Genomic DNA, 12,830 nt, shown 5'->3' with positions numbered 1-12,830 from the left:
GACGATGGCGAACTTCTCTCAACATCTCTTAAACGTGTATCCGTTTTTTTGGCATCACTGGAATTCATCCATCAGGACATTTTAAGGCTCCCTTTGGGTTCATGAGATGTAAATTCCTCTCTTCCCATTTACCTCACATTTGATCTTCCGCAAAACCCACTTCACACCCAGCAACTAAACTCTGAGCACCCGTCAGCCTGATTTGTAGCCGTCTTGGCCCCACAACAATTTCCCTAAAACCGACTTCATACTATTCTCCCTTTCCCAGTCCCACAGAACTTGCTTTGGCAACATGATGCCAAGGCAGGAGGTACACAGGCTAAAACTTGGCAGAGAAAACAGAAAATGGGAAGGCATGGACGAGGATGGCTCCCTGGCACCACCGCAGGAGTCCACGAAAATGAAAGGTGACACTGAGCTCCCCACAGGTTCCGCATTGTCGGCACATGGCTCAGCGGAAATGTTCTGGTCTCCCTAAGCCTACTCTTCTGCCAAAGGCTGAACCCTGGACCCGGGAGAGGAGGTTCTTCAAGAGAAACCTGGGACAGGGATCGATGAGGAAGGGGCTCACCATGGTGTCAAGTCCAAGAGTGAGGAGCATCAGGAAAAAGATGATGGCCCAGAATGGAGAGAGGGGAAGCCTGGTTAAGGCTTCTGGGTAGACCACAAATGCAATGCCTGGCCCTGGAAGGAACGAGACAGATGATCACAGGCAAGCTCAGTGCAAGACCTAGCTCCCCAGACCCCCCAGGGCCTTCTCTCAGACATCCAGACCCTCATTTATTACTCATGGCATGCTGTTTCCACTGTTGGCTATTTTTTACTTGTCTCCATCCATTAGACCATACGCTCTTTGAAGAGAAGCACCAGGGGAATTAGGTTTACAGCTAGAGAAACTCACAAGAGAGACTCAGAGCCAACCCTAACGGACTCCATGGCCAGGCCATGTCCCATGCAAATGACTTGAAAATCTCTATCATTTCATTGAATGAGTTAAGGGAGAAAATAATAATTATCACCCTCCAGAGCAGGGGTTCTCAATCCGGGGTGATTTTGTGCCCTGCCCCCCAGGGAATATTTGGCAATGACTGGAAACTTTTTTTTTTTATTATCATTCTCACAACTGGGGTGGAACTGAGATGATGATTGGCATCTACCAGGTAGAGGCCAGGTGTGCTGCTGAGTATCCAGCCATGCACAGAACAGTCTCTTGTCAACAAAAAACGATCCCATCCCAAATGTCAAGAGTGCTGAAGTTGGGAATCCCTTCTCTGAAGGTTAGAACATGACCAGAATGACGTTATCTTCCCTTTAACTACCTTTCCTCCTTTTCAGCCCTCCATGAGAAGCCATTCACATAAAACATAAAACTAACACTTTTAGCATCTTTCCCTACTTGGAAAAGATGGGGCTACATCGGTTCAGAGGTCATTAGTTGGAGAGACAGGGAAGCATGGTAAGGGATCAAGAGAGTCTCTAAGGATCAGATAGATATGATCCAAATCCAGATTTCATGATTTAGCAGCTGTGCAACTAGCCGAGTTCTTTAATTTCTGTAAGCCTCAACTTTGCCCATCTGAAAAATAGGGATAACATTAGTACCTCTCAAGGTGGTCATGACAAACAAATGAGAAAACACAGGTAAAACACTGAGCCCAGGACCACCCTTGGAATATATATATTTTTTGAGTAAGAGTCTTACTCGATCACCCAGGCTGGAGTGCAGTGGCATGCTCACGACCACCCCAGCATCAACCTGCTGGGCTCAGGCGATCCTTCCACCTCAGCCTTCCAAGTAGCCAGAACTACAGATGCGTGCTATCACGCCGGGCTAATTTTTTGATTTATTGTAGAGATGAGGTCTTGCCAAGGTGCCCAGACTATTCTCGAACCTGTGGGTTCAGACAATTCTCTTACCTCAGCCTCCCAACATACTGGAATTACAGGCTTGAGCCACTGCACCTGGCCAAAAATATTAACTTATGTGTGGACTATGAACTTGGAAGTTAGTGGTCCTGATTCAGAAATTTCCCTAGAATATTTCATGTGGTCTTGGTGGGCTGCAGTTTTCTCTTCTACCCCAAAACCTTGCCAGGCATTCCTACCTGCCCCATGGCCTCCCTGGGAAGATGACCATAACCAAGTTTAGATGGCGAAAGACACAGCAGTTGTGAATTTCCCTATAAGGAAAAAACTAAATGATAATGACAGAGACAAGTGAACGTGGGTGCTGAGGTAATCACAGACTACCCACAACTGCAAAACAGGAATTGCAGCACCCAGATTTTTTTATAACACCAACACTTTTTCAAGCTGGAATTTATCAGGTTGTTAGCTCCTAATGTTGCCTAAGACACCCCCGCTTTATGCATTTGGTGAACAGACGGTAGAGGCAGTCTTAGAAGGCTCCCTGCATGAACCATAAAAGAAAAGTCTGTATTAAACTACAGTTCAAAATAGGTCTCTGATGCAGAACACCGAGGAAATTAGTTCAACGCTCTGGAGACCATCAGGCCCATAAAGCCAGCAAGAAGGTCTTGAATGGCCACTAGCAGAGGCCCTTGGCCGTTGCTTTAACAGGATTCAACCCTTTGGGTTTTGTTGCTTTTTTAAGGGGTGGAAGTGATTTCAAAATACTCAGTCTGCTTTCCATTTTAACTGCCTCCCTAAAGCATCCAGGCAAAAGCATTATTTTCAGGCTACACAGCTGACTCTACTTAGCCAAGGCGAGTGGGAAGTGGAGTCGTCTAGTGAATAATATCATCAGATATTTAAGGGCAGCTGACCTGTCTCATGGAGGCCAAGTCCTGCCTCTCTTCTCCTCTGGCTGGGAAGCAGCACAGCCTCCCTTCCCCAGACATTAAAAAACAGACTGTGCCTCTTATTAGCTGAGGACCCTAGGTGAGTCACCTGTTCTCTCTGGACAAACGTTAGCTTCCTTATCCAAGCCATGGAGACAATAATAGTGCCTACCTTTACAGAGCTGTGAGAATTAAAGGCATCAGTACAAATAAAGAGATCAGAACAAGCCGGGCTCGGTGGCTCAGCCTATAATCCCGCACCTTGGGAGGCTGAGATGAGTGGATTGCCTGAGACCACGTGTTCAAGACCCGCCTGGGCAACTTGGTGAGACCTCATCTCTACAATAAATAAAAAATTAGCCGAGTGTGGTAGCGCGCTCCTGTAGTTCCAGCTACTTGGAAGGCTGAGGCGGAAGGATCGCGGGAGCCCAGCAGGTTGAGGCTGCGGTGGCCGGGAGCAACCACTGCACTCCAGTCTGGGTGCCAGAGTGAGACTCCAACTCAAAAAAAAAAAAAAGAGATTAAAACAATTTAGAACATAGTAGGAACTCAGAAAACACAGACCATGATGACTCTTCCCATGAGAGGGGATCAAAGGGGCTCTGCACATCAGCAACTTGGACAGGGCTCCCAGAGATCCTTTTTTATCCTAGAGCACCATTAAAGACACAGCAGAGGGCTCTGGTCAATGCAATACAAGCACAGTCTGGGTGGCCACTCTGCTGTGACAGCTATCACAGATGGAATGAGTTCTCTGAGGATACGCCACCTGGACTTCCATGCCTTTGGGCAGAAGGGGTGGGATGCAGGCGATAGACAGATGGCTGGATAGAAGTGGGAGGTCAGTTTAGTATGAGAGGGCTCATTTTGATCCGCAGGGTCTCTGAACTATAAGGGAGCTTGGGAAGCAAGGCAGCACTTCCTGGTGGTCTGGTTAAGCAAGTCTATACCTGGGAATTTTAAACAGAATCTGCACATCGGTGCTTATCTACTCTGGTCTAACCCAGTCTCTCTGCTGTTGGATAGGCATCTCTGTATGGCATCAGACAGGATTCTGAATATGACTCCCTCCTCTGTAGCAGTGATGATGTCAAAGGTGGGAGACAGTGCTGAAAGACTAACTTCCCTGGAAGCAGCTTTTCTGGAATAGATCCCTGAAAAGAACATGCTCCTTCCCAATACCTATCACAAAAGCAGAGGACGGTTTGGTCTCATCACCAATCCCACCCTCAGCCCCTAAAACTTCTGATAAGGCCAAGATTTGGGGTGATAATTTTGACAGAAATGCCCACCTTTAAAAGGAATGGGAAACAAACTGGAGTGTTGGGCCATTAAGGAGAACCTATTTTGGACTAAAGACCAATGTTGGGTCAGCAAAAATGTACTGAATGTTTACATGCCAATGTCACCTAGCAAGGAGAGGGTGAGGCTGGGATTTAAAACAGGCCTGACCCCAAATCCCTGTCCTATATTCTGCATTCATTATACTGAGGTAGACAAGACAAGCTTATAAAGCACATATAAGAATATATGTAACTTCAACCCAGGCACAGTGGCTCATGCCTGTAATCCCAGCACTTTGGAGGGCTGAGGCAAAAGCATCACTTGAAACCAGGAGTTTGAGACCAGCCTGGGCAACATAGCAAGACCCCATCACTACAAAAAATTTAAAAATTAGCTGAGTTTGGTGATATGCACCTATAGTCCCAGTTATTCAGGAGGTTGAGGTGGGAAGAGTGCTTGAGCCCAGGAATTTGAGGCTGCAGTGAGCTATGATTACACCACTGCACTTCAGTCTGAGCAACAGAGAGAGTTCTCATCTCTAAAAAAATAATAATAATATATATGCAAGTTCAGATGAGACAGAATAGTTCTCCTAAAGGGTCAGGGAGATGGTCTTTGGACCACTGCCCCCTCTCCCACAGGGAATGAGACCCACTGTCCGTGTGCCGGTGACCAAGTATTGACACAATAGCTCAGAACCTGTAAGAAGTTCTCTTCTCCTTGTTAAAAATCAGAGGAACTGAAAAAATACTGGAAAGGAGAGATTGCAGAGGGAAGCACAGGAAACTGTCAGCTACTTTTGACACGCAGGCGAAACAAAATTCTATTTGAGTTTTAGCAACATCTCTGTCCCAAATCCCTTTCCTGCAGCAGGAGAGAACTCAGAAGAGTTGTGGCCGCTGGTTCCCAGTGAGCTTAGTAATGTCACAAAAAATAACAAAACGCCTCAGATCTGCTAGAAAGTGGGACAGAAGCTATCTGCTCCAGTCATTCTGCTGGGAAGAAATGAGGTTACAGGACAGCTGGGGGTAGCTCAGGCACTTCCCCCCAGGACAAAACCTTCTCACCCTCTCACTTTCCCTCCCTGCCTTCCAGGGTGTTGAGAATTCTCACCCAGGGAGGGGCCTTCAACTCATCTCCTGGGGCCTCTCTAATTTAGTGCACTGCTAAAGCACCAAACACCCCTCAGGATATCACACTCCCTCCAGGGAGAGATAATTACACCCCTGGAACCTGCTGGCTCTTTAACTCTTTGAGGCCCCTGGTACACCATCAGCAGGAGCTGAAACAGTAATTAATTATCCTTGGGGAGCCAGAAGAGATCTTAGCAGCCCACCATAAAAGGTGACGAGGGCTTGGTTCTCTCACTGCATCTGAGCCATTATCTGAGGACAGCTTCTTGAAGAAGGCTAACTGCCCAGAAAAGCCTCTCACCTGCACACCTCTGGACTATCCAGGTCCACAGTCATGCCCCACAGCACTGGGCACTGTCCCAACACACTGAGACATCTCATAAGTGGCTGATTAGAGAATGAGATAATGATAAACAGTAGCCAGAATGAAGTCCCTTGATCCCTAAAGGCTTCAAAATAGCCAAATTCTTTGTAGAACCAGGCTGTGTGGAAATGAAGAGTTAAATAAAACTCTCAAACAAACTCTGCAAAATGCTGTTCTAGAAATATGGATTAAATGAGATAAAAATGAAAGCTCTTTGTAAACGTGAAAATACCATACAAATGTTAGCCATTAATAAAAGGATCACTTGGGTAGAGAGCGAACACGAATTCCACATGCCTCTCCACCCACCCGCCACCATCCAACCTTTCTCCCCACTGGGGAAAAGAACTGCAGGGCCGCATTGCTAGCTAAGCAGAAGGCCTTGAAACATTTGACCTAACAAATCAGAAAAGTGCTTTGTAAGGAAAAGGCTCCTCTGAAGTCAGTGCTCTTATTAAGCCTCAGTTTCGACAGGTCCCTGTGTAAGGAATATCATCCTGGGGCGGACTGTGCCCACTCAGCTCCAGGGGCAATGGTTTGCCTAATGAATTCTCTATTTGTACCTCACAGGTTTAACCCTTGCTCACTCAGGCTAGAGCTGGATCAACAGGGACCAGCAAAGAAGAAGGAAGGAGAGAAAGAGGAAGGAAAGGGGGCTTTTAAAGCAATCCCTCTGGTTAGAGAACAGCCAGCTCTAACCCTACAGGAAGCTTCCTACTCCATCCAGTCTTGATCCCTCTGTAAACTTGACATGGGCTGCCCGCCTTCCATCCTGTTCCAGAAGGCCAACGTCCCAGGGTAGCATAAAGCAGGAGCCTATGAGGTGATCCTGGAATCTGCCCTGCAACTGTACTGTCCTGTACCTTGGTCCGCCACATTCTCAATGTTGACTTTGCGTTCGTTGGCCATGAAACCAATGACGGAGAAGATGACAAATCCGGCAAAGATGCTCGTGGCACTGTTGGTGCAGGTTACAATCAGAGTGTCCCTGGAGGGAGAGACCAGAGTTAAACACATTAGGATGGCTTTGTGAGTCGGGAGGACACACAAATATGTGCCTGTGTGTGTCCATATGTGTAGGCATGTGCATGTATGCATTTGTGCATTTCTCAGTGGGTATCCACCAACGAAACAAGCAGTCCTGACCATAGACTCCCTTGGGATGATTTTAAAAGCACCAAAGGGCTCAAAAATATTTCTCCTAACAGCCCTGATCCAGGTCTCTTGGCCAAAGCTCAGCCTCCAATGCTGTAGAACTGGGTTTCACTCAACTCATCCGCTATGATCTGAATGTTTGTGTTCACTCCCCCACCCCCAATTTTGTGGTGAAATGTAATCTTCAGTGTGACAGTATTAGGAGGTAGGGCCTTTGGGGACGGGATGAAGTCATGAGGGCTCTGCCCGCATGAATGGGGTTAGTGCCCTTATAAAAGAGGCTGAAGGAAGCATCTTTGCTATGTGAGGATAGAGCAACAAGGCGCCATATTTAAAGCAGAAAGCAGCCCTCACCAGACACTGAATCTGCTGGTGCAGATTCAAGTAGAACTTGTACTTCCCAGTCTCCAGAACTGTGAGCAATACATTTCTGTTATTTATAGCAAAGGTTGGTTAACAAACACAAAAGTACAGCTAGATAAGAGAAATAAATTCTAGTGTTCTATAGGATGACTCTATCAACAATTTATTATATATTTTCAAATAACTAGAAGAATGAGTTTTGAGTGTTCCCAATGCAAAGCAATGATAAAAGTTTGAGGTGCTAGATAGCCTAATCACCCTGATTTGATCATTACGTATTATATACAAGTATCAAAATGTCACACTATACTCCCTAAATATTTATAATTATAATTATGTGTCAATTAAAAATAATAATGAAAGCAAAAAATATGTAAAGAAAGGAAAATAAATTGCCCAGTATAAGACATTTTGCTATAGCAACCTGAACAAACAAAGACATTATTCCAGAGGCAGAGGCAAATCTGTCCATCAGAGCAGAAATTGAGGAAATGAGGCCTTGGAGGGCTCCAGGACAGGAACCATGTATGAGGGAACAGAAGGCAGTGGGATAGTAAAATGCCACCAAGGTATAAGGGTGGCCTGGGGTGGGGACACAAAGCTAAGGAGGCCAAGGTGGGAGGGAAAGAAAGAGAGCCCAGCATCTCTGCCTTCATTCCAGAGTCCTCTGCTGGCAATAGGTTTCCCAGTCTGCCTTGAGTCATACTATGTTCAAATGTGAGGTCATCACCAGATGGAGCCCAAGAGCTACACTGAAATCCTTGGTTCTCCCATGTGTTAGGGTCATGACCTCGAGCAAGTGACTTGCTTTTCACTGACTTAAAATGGTGGCAACGGCCCTACCTCTCTCTCACAAGTTGTTATAAGGACGGAATGAGATAACACCATGCACAGCCTGGCACAGAGCACGTGTACAGCAAACCACTCACTGTGTCTGACCCCTCAGTTTATTGATGAGGAAACAGAGTCCCAGGGGAAGGTCATAGACTGATTATAATGGGCCAGGATTTGAATCTAGACTTTCTCTCAGCCGGTTCTTTCTGCCACACCACACAGCCGCGTTTCTAATAAACAACATGGCAGCGCTTCACCCTTGACCGTGTTCAGACTAATTTGGATCAACAGTTAGTGAGCAGTTGTGAACAGAGACGTTCAAACACCTTAGTCTGTCATTCAAGGCTATTACAGGGTGAATCATGTCCCCTGGCCTCTCACCAAATTCATATGTGGAAGTCCTAATCCCCAGTATTTCCGAATGTGACTGTATTTGGAGGTAGGGTCTTTAAGGAAGTAATTACATTAGGTGAGGTCATTAGAGTGGTGTTCATCTAATATGGCTGGCATCTTTATAAGAGGAGCTTAGGGCATAGCCCCACACGGAGGGAAGACCATGTGAGGGTACAGTGGGAAGGTGTCCATCTACAAGCCAAGGAGAGAGGCCTCAGAAGAAACCAACCCTGCCAACACTTTGATCTTGGACTTTAGCCTCCAGAACTGTGAGACAATAAATTCTTGATGTTTAAGCCTCCCAGTCTGTGGTATTTGTTAGGGCAACTCTGGCTGACTAACACGGAAGTTCTTCAATCTGGCCTCTACTAACTCTCAGGCCCCAGCAGGTATGTTGCATATACCTGCTGCAACCCCATTTACCTGCTTCCTCTACACATGCCTGTCACATCCGGTGCTGTTCAGCCCTACTTATGGCCACTGCTGGATGTCTCCTCCCCTGCACCTGCTACAATCCAGCCCAGTCCCGATCACCTTCTATGAGGTCATCCCAGGCCTCCCAGGCCACTACTTAACCACAATCTTTTCCTCTAGTTTCAGAGGTGCTTGGGAAATGTTTGACCCTTAGTCACAGTTCTTGCAGTAGCAAGTCAATGAATGGATTCTTGTGGTGACTGTTATAGACTCATGATTGATCCAAGCTACAGCCCTGCGCCCTCCATACCTGGTTGCTAGGATTGCTTTGTGCACGAGTTAGTATGTCTGAGCTGCAGCAGCCCTAAAAATGGGAGCTGGGCTGCATCCCTCCAAGGGCCAGGTGATCAGAGGTATTTAAGCCAAATAGCAATCCTTGTTCTCATGTGACCAGCTCTCATCATCATCTTGTACTCCCAAATGAGAGGTATGAAGTGCTTGGGAGATCAGAAGCTGAGTCTGGGGACCTGATGACTCAAGTTGCCAAGCCTAAAGCTATGTGTCCTCTTCCATATTTGTTCTTAAAATCAAGTAAACTTGATTTCATATTCAGTAAGCCTATCGTGTTTTGTGAGCTTAACTATCTGAACCTAAAAACCACCAGTGACCTTGTACCTCTTCAGCTAGACCATAAGCTGTTTAAGGACAGGGACATGTTTTGAATCGTTCTGTCTCTTTCTTGTTTCACAAAGTATCTCAAAAATTACCTCTAAAGGTTAGTAACCGTGATGAGGATAGCTGCCATTTGCTGAGTATCTATTATGTGTGAAATACTCCCAGACCTTTGCATATAACATCTCTAACCCCCTCACAAAATATTATAATCTGCATTTTCTAGACAAGAAAACAGAAGCCTAGAGGAGTATCTTGCCTACAACTTGGCGTTTTAGTACATGTTAAATTCAGAATCAGATGCAAGTCTGTCTGACTCCAATGTGCTCTTTATACTGTATCTCTTTTCTAACAGGATCTCTAGAAAAATACTTGTCAAGTGACTGAATGATCACACTTTACAAGTAACTGTCACACAATTGTATCCATGGGCTGGGTAGTTCACAAATAACTATCACAGGACACAATTGGCTACACAGCAGCCTTCAGAGAAACTCACTTCCATCCTATGACTAGCCAGTGAAGCCCCCTCATGCTTCAGTGCCAGGAGTGAATGGGGAGGAACCTCAAAAGAACTGGCATTTTTTTTATTTAAAAACTTGTACATTTATTCTTACAGTTTTAAACTTCAGCCACCTTCAAAGTACTCTCTGTTTGATGCAATACACCTATCAAGAAGCTTTTCCCACTGTTCAAACAGTTTTTAAACTTGTCAATGTCGATGCCTTAGTGCTTCTGCTGTTTTTGGTTTCAACTCTTCCACATTGGCAAAATGTTTCCCTTCGAGGATTTTTTTCATCCAGGGAAACAAAAAAAAAGTCACTCAGGGTAAGGTCGGATGAATAGGGAGGGTGGGGGGTGGAGGTCATGCTGTTTTTGGACAAACACTGCTGAACACTCAGCGGGGTGTGTAAATCACCCATCATGAAATGGGCAAACACATTGAGAGAATCTCCAAAAAAAAATTTACTGAAGCCAAATGTAGCCTTTCACAACAACACTAGCTGGAACACTGATGCCAATGGGTTCCTAGAACATTTGCCTAGAAGAGGAAGCCTGTACTACATACAAGGAGCTCAACCTCCAAAAAATAATTCTGGATTTTTTGGGGGGAGTCACCTCTCGTAAGTCTGGGTCCAAGTCTTCAGGAGACAGTGGCTAGGCTTTAGCAGGTGGTTTCTCCCAGGCCAGAGGTAAATCTCTAGTTCTACCTAGGGTGAAGTGTGAGGATGTGACCTCTGGTCTCCAATAACTCGGGCCATTGCTCCATCTCCAGATCCTATTCCTGCTCACCAACTCCCTCCAAACCTTGGAAGGGCCTTCGCTCACCTGTAGCAGTTGTTGTGGAATTTGTTGTAAGAAGACAGAGTGATCAGGCCTCCCCATGCAGCAGATAAAGAGAAGAAAATCTGAGTGGCAGCATCTTTCCACACCTGGGAGGCAAAAGGAGAGGAGATTCGAAGTCACTGAAAGAGACTGGCCCCACGAGAGGGGAGTCTCACACATCAATGCCACATCATCTTCCCAGAGGCACGACAGCAGGGATAAGATGACTCATCAACGAGGAACATAGCTCCCTTGTGCTGGAAGTCGAAAAGGCAGTAAATTATCTGGGGGATTTTAACTCCCTCCAATCAAAGGTGAGAAACTCAGTAAACTCTGTGTACATTTTATGTGTATGTTTTCTCTCATGTAAAGCCAAATGGGAGTGGAGAGCCTCTTTTTTTTTTTTTTTTGGTCAATACACTCTCAGAAAATAATTTACAACAGCAAAATATATGCACGGATACCAAATAAAAACTCTTTAACTGACATTCCTACAGAAATTCTAGACCGTATGCTTCGGCTCACACCTGTAATCTCAGCACTTTGAGAGGCAGAGGTGGGAGGACTGCTTGAGCCCTGGAGCTTGTGTACAACCTGGGCAACATAGCAACCCTGCAATCTCTACGAAAAATTTTAAGATCAGCTGAGCATAATGGCATGTGCCTGTAATTCCAGATATTCAGGAGGCTGAGGTGGAAGGATTGCCTGAGCCCAGGAGGTCGAGGCTGCGGTGAGCCATGATCATGCCATTGCACTCCAGCCTAGGTAACAGAGTGAGACTCCTACTCAAAAAAAAAAAAATCTGAAATACTGTAGCTCCTAATCTTAATAAAGCAACTTCTGTGTCACTGCAGAGTGGACTTTTCTGCCACATCCCACATTCAGTGAAGATTTTTCATTATGTGCAATCAAGCTCAATCCTAGTCATGTGTTTCTAACATACTTCTGGGAAAGCAGAGCTTTGTTTTGTTTTCTTAAGTGAGAAAATTGAGTTCTCGTTCAACAATCACCCCCTTCACTTGGAGTGCTTTGGATTGGAAATTTCAGAGTGAGATGTGTCTGTATATATATGCAAAGAGAAAGTTCCCCCGTGTGCTGGCCCTGTGTAGGTGTACAGGAAGTATTCAGATGTGTCTGAGCCCTTTAAAATAGAATCGCCGTGGTTTACTAAGTGCTGTTATTTTCCAACCAGCCACACTCCACTTCCGACACACTATAATTGGTAACAGATAAGTAGTGTGAGGTGGCCCAAAGCTATTAAGGGGATTTCATTCTTCATTTTCAGCCTCTGCTGCAACCCCAGATGTAGGACAACTATTCCAGGAATCTGAAAACCCTCAGCAGCCCGTGTCTCATTAGATATTTCCTGAGTGCCTGATGTACCAAGATTATCAGGCCCTTGTAAAAGCATGCACTGAGACTCCCCCAGAGAAGAAGTCCAATCCTCCTGCCCAAGCACCCCAGAGCGTGACCCATCCCAGAGGGCTGCTCCCCCACGGGCCCACTATCAATAAAATCATAAGCCCACCGTGGCATCCGTGAGCTTCTCCCACTTGGGTGTGATGAAGTACCAGATCCCAGCTCCAGCTCCTGGCAGGGTGACCCCTCGGATGAGGAGGATCACGAGCACGACATACGGGAACGTGGCCGTGAAGTACACCACCTAGAAGAGTCACGGGCAGAGGGGCTGGAAGGAGCAGACCTGCAGAACGCACCTGTGCAAAAGTGGCATCACCCAAGAAAAAAAATGGGGCCTGCCACCCAGGCAGGAGCGCCTGACAACGAGGACATCAGGGTAGATCTCCCCAGACTCTGGCAGGGCTGGGGACCAGGAAGGGCACTGGGACCAAAGGTGAGTCAGAGAGACTCAGAAATAAAGCCTCCTGGGGGGACTCAAGGGTGTGGGGTAAGTCTACAGCCAGAAGGCTGGGCAAGGTGTCAGCCCAATCAGGTGATAGGCTATACAACTCCTTGAGAAACTACAGGGGCAGGGAGGAGGAGGGAAGGAAAGGAGAAAGAGAGGGGAAGGAAGAGAGAAGGGAGGGATAGAGAAGGGAGATAGAGGGGACAGAGGGGAGAGAGGGAGGGAAG

The 12,830-nt window shown here is 46.2% G+C and overlaps 1 protein-coding gene across 1 annotated transcript in view; it reads right to left on the bottom strand.

Annotated features, from left to right (window-relative positions):
- SLC6A5 (solute carrier family 6 member 5) overlaps positions 1-12,830 on the bottom strand; it is a 52,446-nt gene that overhangs the window by 15,404 nt on the left and 24,212 nt on the right. The window contains exons 6-9 of the mRNA XM_008063071.1: positions 12,268-12,402; positions 10,743-10,846; positions 6,446-6,570; positions 572-684 (exon numbers count right to left, since the gene is read on the bottom strand). Of these exons, the coding sequence (XP_008061262.1) occupies positions 572-684; positions 6,446-6,570; positions 10,743-10,846; positions 12,268-12,402 (477 nt within the window). The remainder of the gene's footprint in view (positions 1-571; positions 685-6,445; positions 6,571-10,742; positions 10,847-12,267; positions 12,403-12,830) is intronic.

Source organism: Carlito syrichta, unplaced genomic scaffold (assembly GCF_000164805.1).
Source record: "Carlito syrichta isolate Samal-C Ts95f unplaced genomic scaffold, Tarsius_syrichta-2.0.1 Scaffold306533, whole genome shotgun sequence".
Lineage (NCBI taxonomy): Eukaryota > Metazoa > Chordata > Mammalia > Primates > Tarsiidae > Carlito > Carlito syrichta.
Note: the sequence above shows the minus strand (reverse complement) of the source record. Positions and strands in the feature narration are given on the sequence as shown.